The 16,445-nt window shown below is 28.9% G+C and overlaps 2 protein-coding genes across 6 annotated transcripts; both read left to right on the top strand.

Annotated features, from left to right (window-relative positions):
* The first annotated feature begins 300 nt into the window (after positions 1-300).
* LOC105132413 (homeobox-leucine zipper protein HAT5-like) lies at positions 301-2,513 on the top strand. Of its 3 annotated transcripts, XM_011035907.1 has the most exons (4): positions 301-826; positions 1,086-1,124; positions 1,500-1,891; positions 1,991-2,513. In XM_011035907.1, the coding sequence occupies exons 1-4, from the start codon at positions 715-717 to the stop codon at positions 2,372-2,374; spliced, it is 927 nt and encodes a 308-aa protein (XP_011034209.1). In that variant the 5' UTR covers positions 301-714; the 3' UTR covers positions 2,375-2,513. The 3 variants fall into 3 exon arrangements, with proteins under 3 accessions (XP_011034209.1, XP_011034210.1, XP_011034211.1); XM_011035908.1 differs by lacking the exon at positions 1,086-1,124 and having other exon boundaries at positions 303-826; XM_011035909.1 differs by lacking the exons at positions 301-826; positions 1,086-1,124 and adding an exon at positions 1,131-1,384 and having other exon boundaries at positions 1,469-1,891.
* Positions 2,514-10,408: 7,895 nt separating this feature from the next.
* On the top strand, positions 10,409-15,120 carry LOC105132412 (uncharacterized). Of its 3 annotated transcripts, none has more exons than XM_011035903.1 (8): positions 10,409-11,177; positions 11,577-11,742; positions 12,038-12,233; positions 12,349-12,554; positions 13,257-13,402; positions 13,510-13,657; positions 14,598-14,666; positions 14,743-15,120. In XM_011035903.1, exons 1-8 carry the CDS (start codon positions 10,624-10,626, stop codon positions 14,836-14,838), a joined length of 1,581 nt encoding a protein of 526 aa, XP_011034205.1. In that variant the 5' UTR covers positions 10,409-10,623; the 3' UTR covers positions 14,839-15,120. The 3 variants fall into 3 exon arrangements, with proteins under 3 accessions (XP_011034205.1, XP_011034204.1, XP_011034208.1); XM_011035902.1 differs by having other exon boundaries at positions 12,316-12,554; XM_011035906.1 differs by having other exon boundaries at positions 11,001-11,148; positions 12,316-12,554.
* The last annotated feature ends 1,325 nt before the right edge of the window (positions 15,121-16,445 follow it).

The raw sequence follows: 16,445 nt of genomic DNA, 5'->3' as shown, positions 1-16,445 counted from the left end.
AAATCATGGTAATTAAATTCTCTATCTTCATTACATGAATTGTTTGTTTGGAACAGTGTTTTAATAGTAATTTTAAAAAAAAATTAAAAATTTATATTATTTTTTTCTAATTTTTTATATTGTTTTAATATATTAATATTAAAAATAAAATTTAAAAAAAAAATATTTAAATAATCATTTTCAAATTCTGTACACTTCTTGGAAGAAAAGCAAGTGACCGTGTTCTTTCATCTAGCTTGTCAGAGAGAGTACAAATCACATCAATCACCCTTCGACGGATTAGAATCTCTCTATCTCTTAAAGTTTTCAACTTTCAAATTGCACAACTCTTGCACAAACCCGTCAATCTTTCTGTATCAAAGCAGAGTCCATGCTTTATCCAAGGGCCAAACTTGAAAGTTCAAATGAGCTTACCAATTCCTCACCTCCATTAAGTCATTATTCATCTGATTCTTCAGAGCGTTTGATGGGTATGAGCTTTCTTCGCTCACCATCACGTACTTTCCACATGGCATGTTATCCTCGTGGGGACACTTCCACGTTCTTTCTAAGGAAGTTACAGACTTCTGTTTTTATTTTTAAATGTTTTTTAAAGAACATTTACATCACATTCCAAACACTAGTGACCTTTTTCTGATTCCTTTCTCCGAAATATTATTTGGTTGTTTAAGAGACCAGAAAGAAGATCGAAGGCAGGATTAGGCTTTAGCTTTCATGGCGGGTGATGCAGACTGTGGCAGTTCTAAAATGACCATTTTTCTTCGAAACGGCAGGCTCCCTCCTTGTGAATCTCTCTGTATTTTCACCTCTCTTAGCACTCTTCATGGTACTCACATTCTTTGAACTTAATTTTCTTGCTGCCATCCTTTTCCATTTGATAAGCTATGATATGTTTTAACTTTCATGCTTTGTATCTTGTCGGAACTGTAATATCAACTCTTTCTCTTTGTTGTTTCAAGTTTGTAATTTATCTGTTTTCTGCTATGTGGTGATATATGCTAATCCTTTATGAGTGAAATCTTTCATTCCGAGGTTGCTCATCTCTAAATCTCTATAGATTCCAGAGACTTACCTTCTTCTATTAGATTTCTCGAGAAGAATTTTCCCTTGTGCTAGCCTACAAGGTACTACTACTAGTTTCTAGTCTTTTACTTTTTATTTACGATGCCTTTCAAGAACAGATTGCTTTTTTTATTTCATCATACTGTAAAGAAAAGATTGAAGCTTTTGCATAGAAATATAGAATTCTCACTTTAGAGTTTAGGCCAGTGGCATGAATTTCTGTTTTTCTACATCTTGGGTGGTAGGGGTCCTGCTAATTTACTCTCGGAACTAGCCTTGTCCTGCATACATGAGCTTTCCGAAGCTAGTTTCGCTCACAGATTGAAACAAATTGGGGCCGTGTTCATTATTAGCTTCTTTGGTTGGACTGAGGCTAGATAGCGACTATTCATGATCATGCTGCAAGCGATAACAGTGTTTGCCATCATTTGTTCCAGGTGCAAAATCTATGGTTAATTTTAGGAATGATGGAGGAGACACTGTAGATATGTCTTTTTTCCAACCACATGTCAAAGAAGAAAGTAGCGATGAGGATGATGATGCGCACCTTAAGCCATCTGAAAAGAAAAGGCGGCTTACAGCAGCTCAAGTCCAGTTTCTTGAGAAGAGCTTTGAGGCGGAGAATAAGCTTGAACCAGAGAGGAAAATGCAGCTTGCTAAAGAACTCGGCTTGCAGCCTCGCCAGGTTGCAATATGGTTTCAAAACCGTAGAGCTCGGTTCAAGAACAAGAAGCTGGAAAGGGAATACGACTCCTTGAGAATCTGCTTTGACAAACTCAAGGCTGATTATGACAAACTCCTTCTCGAGGAGCAGAATTTGAAAAACGAGGTAACCCTTACCTGCAAGCACTCAACAGTAGCATTCAGCAACTAATTGGCTTTCAATTATGAATTTTTGACTAATGCTTCGGTTTTTATGATTCAACAGCTTCTTTCACTGAAAGAAAAATTGCTTAGCAGAGAGGAAAGTATGGAAAGTTCAGAACCATTTGATGTCATCCATTCACCGGATGCAGAACTTGAGCCTCTTCCTGATACAGTGTCTGAAAATGTTTCCGCCATTGTGCCAACGGTGACACCCAAACAAGAAGAAAGTTCAGCTAAAAATGATGCTTTCAACTCAGACCAACCGGATTGTTATCGTGTTTTCGAGTCAGACCAACCGGATTCTTCCCAGGTTGAAGAAGATAATCTCACCAGGAGCTTTCTACCCCCTCCGTACTTTCCAAACCTCTACCGAGAGCCACCTGCAAGTTCATGTAATTTTGAATTCTCAGCGGAAGATCAGCCCTTTTGGTCCTGGATTTACTGAGTTATCATACCGTCCAGTAAGCAAATCAAATTTCACTGTAGTGATCAAGTACTTAGCCCCATGTATCAGAATATCACGACATTTCATGCTTGGCCTGACTCTAGGGTTAATAATTTTGCCCTGCGTTGTTACAGCAACTCCTGGCATGTGCTAAATGAGAAGTTAAAAATTAAAAAAAAATATTATTTTAATTATTTTATGTTTATTTTATGTATTTTAAAAGAAGTGTTAAATAAAATATTAATTTTTTAATAAATTTTTTATATATATCTTTTAAAAAAACTAAAAGTAACAAAGTGACCCACCAAAAAAATAAATCAATTAAATATAGCCAGATAAAAAAAAATAGTATCAAACTTATTAAAATAAAATAAAACATTTATTTTTTTCACTTAAATATAATTGATTTTTTAAATAGTTTTGTTTTATTGAAATATCCATGATAAAAAAATCTATAATGATATTATTTAAAATATTATTTTATTAATTAAACTTTTTAAAATAGCATTTCTTCTTAAAGATTCTCTTATAGGTAAGTGGAGGTCAAATTGTTTTTTTTTATGATATAAAAAATAATTCTAAAATGATGCTAATATATTTTAAAGAATAAAAGAATCACGGCTCAACATCATAAAAAAATAATGATTATCAATTCTTAATAATCTTGTCAATTCTTAATAATCAAAACATAAAATATAAAACAATAAAATTTAAAAAAAAATCTTAAAAAACAAAATACTAGTAAAATCAAGTGAGGTTATCAATACCTGCAAGTAGAAATATATGGACAAAGTAATACAATAAAAGGCAAAATGAGAAAAAAAAAATGAAATTTAATTTTAAAAAAATTATTTTTAAATGATAAAAAAAAATGATATGAAAAAAACATGGGTCATTTAGATATACCTTTCATCTAGATCATGAGATAAGGATGGCGTGATTGAAAAAAAAACAGAAGAAAATTAATAAAATTTATTTTTCAAAACAAACAACTTTGAAATATATAATTGATAAACAAAATGACATCAACCCTTGTTAATTTTTCAAATTCATAACCCTAACTAGTGACTAAATTAAAAACATTGCATCTAAACAACTATAATTTTAAAACTTAACTTGATCTAATAGGTTTACTTATGATTTAAGTGATCCATGATTTAGACCGGACCGAGTTTCAAAAAAAATTGGAAGAGAATAAATCCAGTATAAGATGGTCAAAAACCTGAGTTAACCAATGATTCAGTTAACCTGGAGCAAATCCAGTTAAAATATAGTTAAAAATCACTGACTATTTCCTTTTTTTTTAAATAATATTGTTGACTTTTGATAAAAAAAAATAGTATCAAACTTATTAAAATAAAATAAAACATTTATTTTTTTCACTTAAATATAATTGATTTTTTAAATAGTTTTGTTTTATTGAAATATCCATGATAAAAAAATCTATAATGATATTATTTAAAATATTATTTTATTAATTAAACTTTTTAAAATAGCATTTCTTCTTAAAGATTCTCTTATAGGTAAGTGGAGGTCAAATTGCTTTTTTTTTTATGATATAAAAAATAATTCTAAAATGATGCTAATATATTTTAAAGAATAAAAGAATCACGGCTCAACATCATAAAAAAATAATGATTATCAATTCTTAATAATCTTGTCAATTCTTAATAATCAAAACATAAAACATAGAATAATAAAATTTTAAAAAAATCTTAAAAAACAAAATACTAGTATATAAAACAATAAAATTTAAAAAAAAATCTTAAAAAACAAAATACTAGTAAAATCAAGTGAGGTTATCAATACCTGCAAGTAGAAATATATGGACAAAGTAATACAATAAAAGGCAAAATGAGAAAAAAAAATGAAATTTAATTTAAAAAAAAACTATTTTTAAATGATAAAAAAAAATGATATGAAAAAAACATGGGTCATTTAGATATACCTTTCATCTAGATCATGAGATAAGGATGGCGTGATTGAAAAAAAAACAGAAGAAAATTAATAAAATTTATTTTTCAAAACAAACAATCAAAATCAAAATATTGAGAGTCAAACCTTAAATATCATCAAATATTGAGTTGAGGTGCAAAAACGAAAAAACAAACTCAAATTCACAGGAGAATTCAACTCAAGAATAAAAAATAAAGAAAATGAAGACCAAATATATATATATATATATAAAAAAAACATAAGATCATAGATTTAACTATGAAAGTGAAAATAAATTAAAATTTGATAGAAAAATTGAAATATATAATTGATAAACAAAATGACATCAACCCTTGTTAATTTTTCAAATTCATAACCCTAACTAGTGACTAAATTAAAAACATTGCATCTAAACAACTATAATTTTAAAACTTAACTTGATCTAATAGGTTTACTTATGATTTAAGTGATCCATGATTTAGACCGGACCGAGTTTCAAAAAAAATTGGAAGAGAATAAATCCAGTATAAGATGGTCAAAAACCTGAGTTAACCAATATTTCAGTTAACCTGGAGCAAATCTAGTTAAAATATAGTTAAAAATCATTGACTATTTTTTTTTTAAATAATATTGTTGACTTTTTTTATATAAAAAAAGATTTAATTGACTTGGTTTAACTTGTTTAACTAATGATCTGATAGTTGTTCCAGATTAACTTTCGAGTAGGATTTATAAACAATGAGAAAAATCAAAGAAACAAAAAAAATGGTGAACAATGAGAGAAAACAAAATCAAGGGTAAAAAAAAATATCAATTAAAAGAACAAGAATCTCATATGAGAAGAAAAAAACTGAGAGGATAAATTAAAATTTTGAATTGAAAAGAAATCAATTTAACAAATGAATCTAAAAAAAAAAGATTATAGATCTAAGGATAAAATTGGAAATGAATTAGATTATGATAAAAAAGCTAAAAATAAAAAATCAAAATCAAAATATTGAGGGTCAAACCTTAAATATCATCAAATATTGAGTTGAGGTGCAAAAACAAAAAAACAAAATCAAATTCACAAGAGAATTCAACTCAAAAATAAAAAATAAAGAAAATAAAGACCAAATATATATATATATATAAACATAAGATCATAGATTTAACGATGAATGAAAATAAATTAAAATTTGATAGAAAAAACTAATAATGTAAATTAAAAATTAAAATATTGAAGGTTAAACCTCAAATATCATAAAATAAAAGGTTAAATTTGATATAAAATTCAAAAGTTAAAAAATCAATATAAAAAACTAAATAAATAAAATTTAAAATAATTAAAAGAACAACAACTAAATGTAATAAACTTAACAAATAACACACTTTTATATTTTTTTTTTGCAACTGCTACACTTTTCCCAAGGTTAGAGATAGAGAAAGAGAGGAGAGTTTGGGGAAGAAAAATCATTAACACGGTAAAGTATATCAAATATTATTTTAAAATATAATGTTCAGTTATTGAAAAATGTTGCACAAGTTATCTAAAAGATGCAATACCTTTCATATGCTAGAGTTTATGAAACACATGCTAGCAATTTTTTTATTTAATTTATATAAATATCAAATTATCCTTTACCCACATAATATTAAAGGAATAAACATAATAAAAAAAACTAAAAAAATCATTATCTTAGCTTTAGACTATTATTTAACTCCAAGGGCTAATTAGCAACTATACTGTGCTAAGAAGTAAAACCAAAAAATTTCAAGACTCTCGTTGCTAAGAAAATTTAATTTTTGAGGATATTTTAAATATTATACTATGCAAATAAAAAATTAAAAGATCCATTTGTCCCGTTTAATCCTGTAGTAGTAAATGTGTTCCGGAAAATATTATATTCTCCTTGAAAGCATGCAATAAAACCTAAATTATTAAGGGAAAAATGATAGTTTTATTGTAAAAATACACAATAATAAAATATGAGTGTGTATGGTAAAACAATTCCTTTTGCCTTTGTTAAGACGTTAGCATATGGTATTTTGTGATATGAAAATAACCCTTTGAGCCTCCTTACATAATTATTATGAAAATCTGCGTGATATGTATTATTGATGTGTGTGTGGGCCCCCCTCATGGGTGTAATTGTTTGAGAGAAAAAAAACTCTTAGTTTTAAAGGTAAAATAGAAAGTCTTTCTAAATTTCTCATGAAGTTTGAAGGATGAACCAGATACCTTGTTTTGAAGGGTGAAGCTGATACGATAGTTTGATTTTTTTTTTTCAAGAGCATGATTGAGAAATTAAGAAAAAAAGAAGGTGTATTGATGTTATTTCTTTAGAATTATGATTATATGTTGATGATTTCGATTTTCTTTTCCTTTCAAATTTGATTGTTGCATAGTTTATCCTAAAAAGAAAATTTTTAATTTTCTTATTATATAAATTAATAAAACAACTAAAAGATAAAGCTTTTTAATTTCTATTGTGCGTTACCTTATAAAATATTATTAATTGTAATAATACTGGGAGAATAATCTATTTAACTCAAATTTTTTAATTAATTTTATCTTTTAATATTTTCAGCATTAGGTTGATTAAAAATTTGATTTTATTATTTATTTTAGTTTATTTTTTATGAGATTACCATAGTCTTATAATCTAGGTTACGAGTTTTGTGAGTTAATTCGGGTTGTTTTATTGTATTTTCTTTTTAGATTTTTTTTAAAAATTTATCATTTAATAATAATTTTATCGAGAATTGAACTTTATAGCTTATTTTCCATATAGCTCTTCTAGCTCATGATTTGGGCCACGAGCTTAACAAGCTAATCTAAGTTGACTTGAGTTTTATGCTTGGTTTATTTTCTACGAGATTATCTTAGTCTTATGATTCGAGTTATGAGTTTGGTAAATTAACCCAATTAACCCAAGTTGACTCGAGGCCTTTTTCGTGTCTTTTTTTAAGTTTTTTTCTTAAATTTCATCCTTTAATACTTGATTGATTAAGAATTATGCTTTATAATTTATTTCAATTTACTTTTTACAAAAAAACAAAATCAAATTCACAAGAGAATTCAACTCAAAAATAAAAAATAAAGAAAATAAAGACCAAATATATATATATATATAAACATAAGATCATAGATTTAACGATGAATGAAAATAAATTAAAATTTGATAGAAAAAACTAATAATGTAAATTAAAAATTAAAATATTGAAGGTTAAACCTCAAATATCATAAAATAAAAGGTTAAATTTGATATAAAATTCAAAAGTTAAAAAATCAATATAAAAAACTAAATAAATAAAATTTGAAATAATTAAAAGAACAACAACCAAATGTAATAAACTTAACAAATAACACATTTTTATATTTTTTTTTTGCAACGGCTACACTTTTCCCAAGGTTAGAGATAGAGAAAGAGAGGAGAGTTTGGGGAAGAAAAATCATTAACACGGTAAAGTATATCAAATATTATTTTAAAATATAATGTTCAGTTATTGAAAAATGTTGCACAAGTTATCTAAAAGATGCAATACCTTTCATATGCTAGAGTTTATGAAACACATGCTAGCAATTTTTTTATTTAATTTATATAAATATCAAATTATCCTTTACCCACATAATATTAAAGGAATAAACATAATAAAAAAAACTAAAAAAATCATTATCTTAGCTTTAGACTATTATTTAACTCCAAGGGCTAATTAGCAACTATACTGTGCTAAGAAGTAAAACCAAAAAATTTCAAGACTCTCGTTGCTAAGAAAATTTAATTTTTGAGGATATTTTAAATATTATACTATGCAAATAAAAAATTAAAAGATCCATTTGTCCCGTTTAATCCTGTAGTAGTAAATGTGTTCCGGAAAATATTATATTCTCCTTGAAAGCATGCAATAAAACCTAAATTATTAAGGGAAAAATGATAGTTTTATTGTAAAAATACACAATAATAAAATATGAGTGTGTATGGTAAAACAATTCCTTTTGCCTTTGTTAAGACGTTAGCATATGGTATTTTGTGATATGAAAATAACCCTTTGAGCCTCCTTACATAATTATTATGAAAATCTGCGTGATATGTATTATTGATGTGTGTGTGGGCCCCCCTCATGGGTGTAATTGTTTGAGAGAAAAAAAACTCTTAGTTTTAAAGGTAAAATAGAAAGTCTTTCTAAATTTCTCATGAAGTTTGAAGGATGAACCAGATACCTTGTTTTGAAGGGTGAAGCTGATACGATAGTTTGATTTATTTTTCTTTCAAGAGCATGATTGAGAAATTAAGAAAAAAAGAAGGTGTATTGATGTTATTTCTTTAGAATTATGATTATATGTTGATGATTTCGATTTTCTTTTCCTTTCAAATTTGATTGTTGCATAGTTTATCCTAAAAAGAAAATTTTTAATTTTCTTATTATATAAATTAATAAAACAACTAAAAGATAAAGCTTTTTAATTTCTATTGTGCGTTACCTTATAAAATATTATTAATTGTAATAATACTGGGAGAATAATCTATTTAACTCAAATTTTTTAATTAATTTTATCTTTTAATATTTTCAGCATTAGGTTGATTAAAAATTTGATTTTATTATTTATTTTAGTTTATTTTTTATGAGATTACCATAGTCTTATAATCTAGGTTACGAGTTTTGTGAGTTAATTCGGGTTGTTTTATTGTATTTTCTTTTTAGATTTTTTTTAAAAATTTATCATTTAATAATAATTTTATCGAGAATTGAACTTTATAGCTTATTTTCCATATAGCTCTTCTAGCTCATGATTTGGGCCACGAGCTTAACAAGATAATCTAAGTTGACTTGAGTTTTATGCTTGGTTTATTTTCTACGAGATTATCTTAGTCTTATGATTCGAGTTATGAGTTTGGTAAATTAACCCAATTAACCCAAGTTGACTCGAGGCCTTTTTCGTGTCTTTTTTTAAGTTTTTTTCTTAAATTTCATCCTTTAATACTTGATTGATTAAGAATTATGCTTTATAATTTATTTCAATTTACTTTTTATAACGCTATCCTGGTCTCACGATCCAGATCGTGAATTTGACAAGTTAATTTGGACTGACTTGAGTTATTTTCTAGTTATTTTTTAAATTATTTTTTCAATTTTATTTTTTAATTTTTGATTGATCGAGAATTAAATTTTATAATTTATATAAAATTTGAAATAATTAAAAGAACAACAACCAAATGTAATAAACTTAACAAATAACACATTTTTATATTTTTTTTTTGCAACGGCTACACTTTTCCCAAGGTTAGAGATAGAACAAAGTTATCATGATCTCATAACCAAGATTATAAATTTAAAAAGTTAACCTAGTTGATTCGGGTTGATTTAATATGTTGTAGTATCAATTTTTTTTAAATAATATTATCTTAAATTTTTTAATCAAACTATATTTTTATTTTTTTATCAAAATTATTTTTGAATTTATTAAATCAAGATTTCATCAAAGTAATTTTCAAATAATTTATTTCTTTTTTCAACTAGAAACATTGGCTACGTATAAAAAACAAAATTCACCTGGCTCGCATTATAACGCTGGCAAACCTTCTAATTGAAATTTTTAAAAAGAGTAAAATTAAAATGTTTACTTTCTTATTTAATACATTGCGTGAGTCGACAGCATTAAAATAAAAAGAAAATGATTATAAAAATTTATTTAAATGTCTAGGTTCTTGAACCCGTAAGTATCTTTAGCGCAGCCATTTAAAGTACCCGTTCTCAATGGAGATCATATAACCATAGCATTATAGGAATACTTGGAATCGCTTTCTTTTAAATTTTTGAAGTATTTTTATAAAAAAAGTTATATATTTTTTATATTTTTAAATTATTTTAATATATTGATATTAAAAATAATTTTTTAATAATAAAAAAATATTATTTTAATATACTTCTAAATAAAAAATATTATTACTATGATTATAAATAAAACCTAAATATAAAGAAAAAAGAAACATGTTAACCTAAACTACAAAACACAATTTAAGTAGTTGTCTCCTTCTCTTGTGACAAGCAAAACAGATCAGACTGGATCTTGTCACTAATCACAGGACCACGTGCACCTCATCCACACACCCTATCCAAATAAACTCATGCTTTATTCTATTTTTCTTTTTTATTAATAGAAAAATTCTATTTTGCCCCCTATTTTGTATGGGAGATTCAGTTTTCGTCCCTTTTTTAATTACTATGACGACTGCTTTGGTATTGTTCGTTGCTTGTTCTTATAACACACTCTCGTACCAGTCTCTCTTTCTTTTAACCGCGCTCCAATTGTTCGTCGAAATGCCTGAACCATGCTCTACTCAATCACTCACGCACCCAACTGCTCCGTAGATTTGAGCCCTCGGATCTTTCTTCCCTCCATGCAACTTGAAGCTACATCTAATAGTCATAATCGTTTCAGAAAAGGAAAAGTAAGCAGCCAAGAGTTACGCTTTCTTGCAGTGAAGGAGACGAGTGGATTTCTTGAACTGAAAAGAAGCTGGTGGGTTTCTGGTGGTGGGTTTGTAAGGAGGTGTAATAGAAGGGATTGGGAAAGTTGTGGGAGCGATATTGCGTTGGAGACTGAGATTTTGGAGTTCATGAAGAATTCAGAAAATCCACTGATGTTTCCCAGCAAGAAACAATTGATTGATGCTGGAAGAATGGATCTTGTTGACGCTATCTTGAAGGAAGGAGGTTGGCTCGCGTTGGGTTGGGATTGTGATGATAATGCTGATGTAGTGGATTGCTATTCTTCTTTAACGGATAATAAAGAATGCAGTAATGCAGAAATTCAAGATAAGGCTTCAGAGTGTAATAAAGGACAAAGCTCTCAGGTTTCTGGCTCGTCCTCTAGTATATCACTGTGAGGCTTCTAATTTTTGTTAACCATTCTTGTTTTTAGTTGCAATTGTTATTTCTGTGGATTGAGAGTCAAATGTTTTTAGATGAGCATGAGTGCAACATGAAGTTGAAAGCTCTCAATTTTTTCGTTTCCCCTTTGTTTGCTCGTTGCTAAATATTCATGCTTTTCTATTTGCTTCTTCTTCTGTTTAGTTTTTTCCTTCCGTATTCTTTTCTTCATCCACTTTTCAGTTTGTCAATTGGGAAGCCACTTATCCTGAATTAAAAGAAAACTAACAGATATTCATGACTTTTAATGGCCGTTTCCATGCCAAATTCCCATAAATTCTCAAGTTATAATTTTCTCTTCAATTGGTAGATATTATGGGTAGTTTTTGACCCACCAATTCTGTGCTCTTAGAGAAACAGCGACTGAGGATGATGCTGGGATTGGGGGTATACTGTATCGATTAGAGAAAGAAAGGAATATGAATTTAGGGTTTGCTTTGAAAGCGATTGAAAGCACTACTCGTGTCCAAAGTAGCGACACTAACCATGATTGGCTCCCTAAAACCACAAAGAACGGGGTAAGTTTTAATTTTTAATTTAAATCAGTTACCTATAATTGTTCTTAAGGTCATCGTCTGATAACTCAGCCATACGCGGATTACTTGTTATTGTAGATGTGTGGGTGCATTTATAGAATTTTTAATATATCCCATCTAGGTCATAAATATGTCATCATTTCCACCATTCCTGTTATAATTTAAAACGTCATGTGAGTACATGTATACATTTAGCTTTTTGGTGTGAAAATGATTTAGTAGCTGGACATTCCTCACAAAACCTAACTCATACTGTTTTTTTTTTCCATTGTAAAAGACAGTTGCTGGCCTCAATGTTGACAATATAACTGGATTATTAAACCCCAACAGTGGTGTAATCAATGATTTGGAAGGTGAGCTTGATCATAGCAGATCTTTCTCAAACACTGATGGTTCTGGAAATTCGCTAAATCCAGACACTTGGAGAATTTGGAGCATTAAGAGGGCAGGGTTTTCAGACATGCAATTTGAAGGTATTATGTGAGCTGATGTTCGGGAGGTTTGATTGCATTACATTTTGGATCTGCTAACTTCTGTCTGTTTATCGATGCACTGCTGAAGAACTTAGATCTAATAGAACTTGTACAGGAAGCGAGGAGAATGTTTTAGGACATGAAATACTTGAAACAAAGGAGGGTTCTAGTGAAACTGTCAGCAGAAGTCAAGAGAATTGCTCTGATGGAGGGATTAATCAGAATCAAGTACAAAGTCAACTACGTGATCTGGAGTTGGAGCTTTCCTCCGTGCTGCAGGCATTGAAGTCAAACACTGGTGAAAGTTTATCACAGAAAGTGGTACCTAAACTATGCCCCCTTTGAATACAATTTGTTTAAAACTAGATTTTTGGTACCCTTCACTTTTTATACTTTTTTTGCTTTTAAGAAAAAGCTGGAAGTCAATGTGGAACTGAACTTATAGCTGTTTATTGTTTGTTACGCATTGATAAGTCAATATAAGCTGATTCTGTGCATGAATTTTGTCTGGTGTTTGTTTGGTAAGTACTGCAATGCATCTTCCACATGCTTTTAATGAAATAGAAAAGGAGATAAAGTTTGAATAGAAGTCACTTCTATGTCATTTCTTTCCTGAATAGAGAACACTTGTGTGGGATTTATTTTGTTTCCTCATCAATCTCTCTCTGTCTCTCTCTCTCTCGCCCTTTTCTCTGCTGTCGAAGAAATAGTTGAACTACAAAGGTATTAGTTAACTGGGTCAATCAAAATTTGAATGTAAAAGAAGTTCATCACATATTCTGGCCATCAAATTGGAAGAAGGCTTTCTCATCTTTTGTTTTTTGGGGATTTAATTTAAAGGAGCATTTGCTAGAATAAAGTTTTATTTCTTACATAAAAGAAAGTAATCTTGCAGGTTAACGATCTTCATTTTTGTTTTGTTTTCTCAATTCGGTTAGATTTGATCGTCCCTGTTGTTTCTTTAGAACCTTATCCAAAGCATATCTTGAACTCTTACAAATCATATTTTATACTCTTCACCAGGATAATGGAAGCTCCTCTGGTGATTTTCTGAAGCTTTCTGATTCTTGGGAGTTCCAGGAAAATGAGATCATGAATGCCCAGGATAAATTACGGTCAATAAGGGCAAAATTGGCAGTGTTGGAAGGGAAGATGGCACTTGCAATAATGTATGCCTAGCTCTCTTCATCTAATGACACATAGCTAAGTTGAAAAAAATAAATGGTACTTGGCTCTAATTTGGTTTATCATTAATGCCATATTTCTATTTAAACAGGGATGCACAAAAGTTTGTGGAAGAGAAACAGAAAAGGATTGATGATGCTTCTAGAGCTTTGCAGCTTCTCCGTGCTGCTTGTATAGTTTGGCCTAGTTCCGCCTCAGAGGTGTTCCTATCTGGATCGTTTGATGGCTGGGCATCCCAGGTTTGATCCCATCTAAATTGATTGATCAGAAACTTAGAACTAATGGTACTGGCTCATCTAAATTATAGCAAGGAGATGTTTTGCAGCATCAAATGCATTTGCATTTATTTTTGTACTAAAGCAAAATATCCTACATAACTTTGCTATTCATATTGAGAGACGTAATATCAAAAGCCTACAGCCTAATGGGATGTTGGGACTTGGTAGTTATTTGGTTGTCTGGCACTGTACTGCCCTGTGTTTGTGGACAAAACATGGTGCACAAAACAGTCAGGCATTATTCATATTAGTTGGGCTTGGTTGAATAACAAAAGCTGTAGTTTACCCAGAGAGAGTTGGGTCTGATGAAACGGTTGTTTTCCACGAATACATGGATTTTGGTTTGTAGATTTATTGATCCTTGCGATTGTTCTGCCCACCTTTCTCTATTATGTTGCAACCTCTAGTTTGGGCACGTGATGATATAATTTAGGCAGGGTGGGCTGGGGGGAAGGATATTTAGCTCCAACCCATGCTAATGCCACTGGCAGTTCTAGGTTTGATCCCGCACTGCCACCAGCCTGCACAAAATAAAGAATAAAAGAGACCTCTTGGTAGTAAATTATGTCTTAACTGTTTGAAATATTTTCATATTTCTGGGATCATACACTGTTCCTAGAATAGGACAATTATCTCCCGTATTTTTTAGAATTACGGGTTGAAAGCTGTGAAGACTGCTTATTTTGTGTTAGCTACTGTTGCAGATCATTTTTATCTTTCCATTTCTGTTGCTTTACTAGTGTTTTTTTTATATGTTGTTGCCTCGGCATGTCAGCCGTTTGCTTTACATATAACTAATGCAATGGCATGCTGTTAAATTTCCGCATTTCTCCGCTTGAATAAACATGTCCTCGATGTGATCATTTCAGACTAGAGTGAAACATGAATTTCTATTTTGCAGAGAAGGATGGAAAAGTCTAGTGTGGGTATCTTTTCTTTGTATCTGATGCTGTATCCGGGCAGATACGAGGTAAATCATTTTTGCCGACTTGCATAATCAGTCCCTTGAACACAGTGTATCTCAGCACTTTACCTTTGTGGTACAGATCAAGTTCGTTGTTGATGGTGAGTGGAAGATCGATCCCCTACGCCCTATTGTTAACAACAACGGATACGAGAATAATCTGCTCATTATCAAATAAAAAACACAGAAAACATGCAACGATGGACACGATAAAATATTGAAAATCCTAAGAAGGTAAGGAGGCACGCCCAGCAGATTGCTTTTGCGTTCCTTTCTTTTCTTCTCTTGTAACGTATTGATTGGGTGACACATACCATTTCTTTCTCTCGTTCATTCTCTTACTACAGGATTAGGATATGTAAAAAGCACTGCAGACACTTATTTTTCTCACATCTTTTCTTTATTGATATATAGACATTGTGCGTGAAGATGCAATTTCAGGCCTGTATGTTTAATGAAAGGTCATTTCTTAAGATTTCATGTGTTCGATTACTTTTAAAAAAGTTTATTAACAAAAAATATTTTTCAGTTAAAGAAAAATTTGATTTAGTTTTTTTTTTAAAATATTTTTTTATTTTGATTGAAATTTTTTTTTTTAAAATTGTGAAAAATTTAAAAATATCATAAGTTTTTTTAAAAATATTTTTTTATTTTAGTTGAAAAATATTTTTTTTAAAGTTGTGAAAAATTTAAAAATATCATATTATTTTATAATTATATCAAATTTAATATTTAATTTTTTTAATTGCTGTATATTTTGTATTAAATTTGTTCTTCTATTTTATCTTTTAAAATTTAATTTAATTTAATTTTTATGTCAATTTTAGTTTTTATTATTTTTAATTTTTATTATTTTTTAATTAAAATTTTCATATTTTGATCATTTTATACCAATGGTATAACTCAATGCTTTGTTAGTGTAGTGTTTTCATGTGCTTGTTAAACAAGTCATAGGTACTAAATGTTTATGGAAAGATGTCCGTTTTAGGATTTGTTCATTTCATCTTTTCCTATTAGAAAAACATTATTCATTTTTTACTCTATGTTTATCTATAAATATTGCTAATTGTATGCCTTTCTAATTACATCTAACTTTTTAATCACTGTATTCATTAATATAATATTCAAAATTTATGTGACATATATTTAAACATGCCAAGCATAATTTCAAAACTAGATCTAGCAAATTGATTTAAGGCTGATTTAAAAAAAAAAAAAGCTAAAAACCATGGTGGCCTAATAAAAAAACTCAAGTTAATTTAGTGATTTAGTTGATCCGGTAAAAAATCATGTTATAACTTGTTGTTGACTATTTAAAAAAAATGATATTATTTTGCTTTATATATAAAAAAAATATTTGGGGACACCATAGGATAACTTGGTTAAAATCTAGTGATCTAGATAAAATCTATAACCTGAATTTTGAACTGAGTCCATTACCTGACTTGTTATTTAACATAATTTGATTTGTTATTTAACATAATTAATTTTTAAAGACTTACTTGATTTGACATTATTAATCAATTTTCAATGGTATTAATTTTTATTTATTTATCCTATTTTTTATATTTTAAAAGTATTTTTTTAATAATTTCAAAACTAGATCTAGCAAATTGATTTAAGGCTGATTTAAAAAAAAAAAAAGCTAAAAACCATGGTGGCCTAATAAAAAACTCAAGTTAATTTAGTGATTTAGTTGATCCGGTAAAAAATCATGTTATAACTTGTTGTTGACTATTTAAAAAAAATGATATTATTTTGCTTTATATATAAAAAAAATATTTT

The sequence above is a fragment of the Populus euphratica genome, unplaced genomic scaffold (assembly GCF_000495115.2).
Source record: "Populus euphratica unplaced genomic scaffold, PopEup_1.0 scaffold85.1, whole genome shotgun sequence".
NCBI classification, from domain to species: domain Eukaryota; kingdom Viridiplantae; phylum Streptophyta; class Magnoliopsida; order Malpighiales; family Salicaceae; genus Populus; species Populus euphratica.
Note: the sequence above shows the minus strand (reverse complement) of the source record. Positions and strands in the feature narration are given on the sequence as shown.

Excerpts from the sequence above, each read along its gene's own strand:
- LOC105132413 (XM_011035907.1), top strand. The coding sequence starts at position 715 with ATGGCGGGTGATGCAGACTGTGGCAGTTCTAAAATGACCATTTTTCTT. Across the intron at positions 827-1,085 it reads CTCTCTTAGCACTCTTCATG|ATTTCTCGAGAAGAATTTTC; the intron begins GTACTCACATTC and ends TTCTTCTATTAG. Across the intron at positions 1,125-1,499 it reads CCCTTGTGCTAGCCTACAAG|GTGCAAAATCTATGGTTAAT; the intron begins GTACTACTACTA and ends CATTTGTTCCAG.
- LOC105132412 (XM_011035902.1), top strand. The coding sequence starts at position 10,624 with ATGCTCTACTCAATCACTCACGCACCCAACTGCTCCGTAGATTTGAGC. Across the intron at positions 12,234-12,315 it reads TTCAGACATGCAATTTGAAG|CTGAAGAACTTAGATCTAAT; the intron begins GTATTATGTGAG and ends ATCGATGCACTG. Across the intron at positions 13,658-14,597 it reads TTGATGGCTGGGCATCCCAG|AGAAGGATGGAAAAGTCTAG; the intron begins GTTTGATCCCAT and ends TCTATTTTGCAG.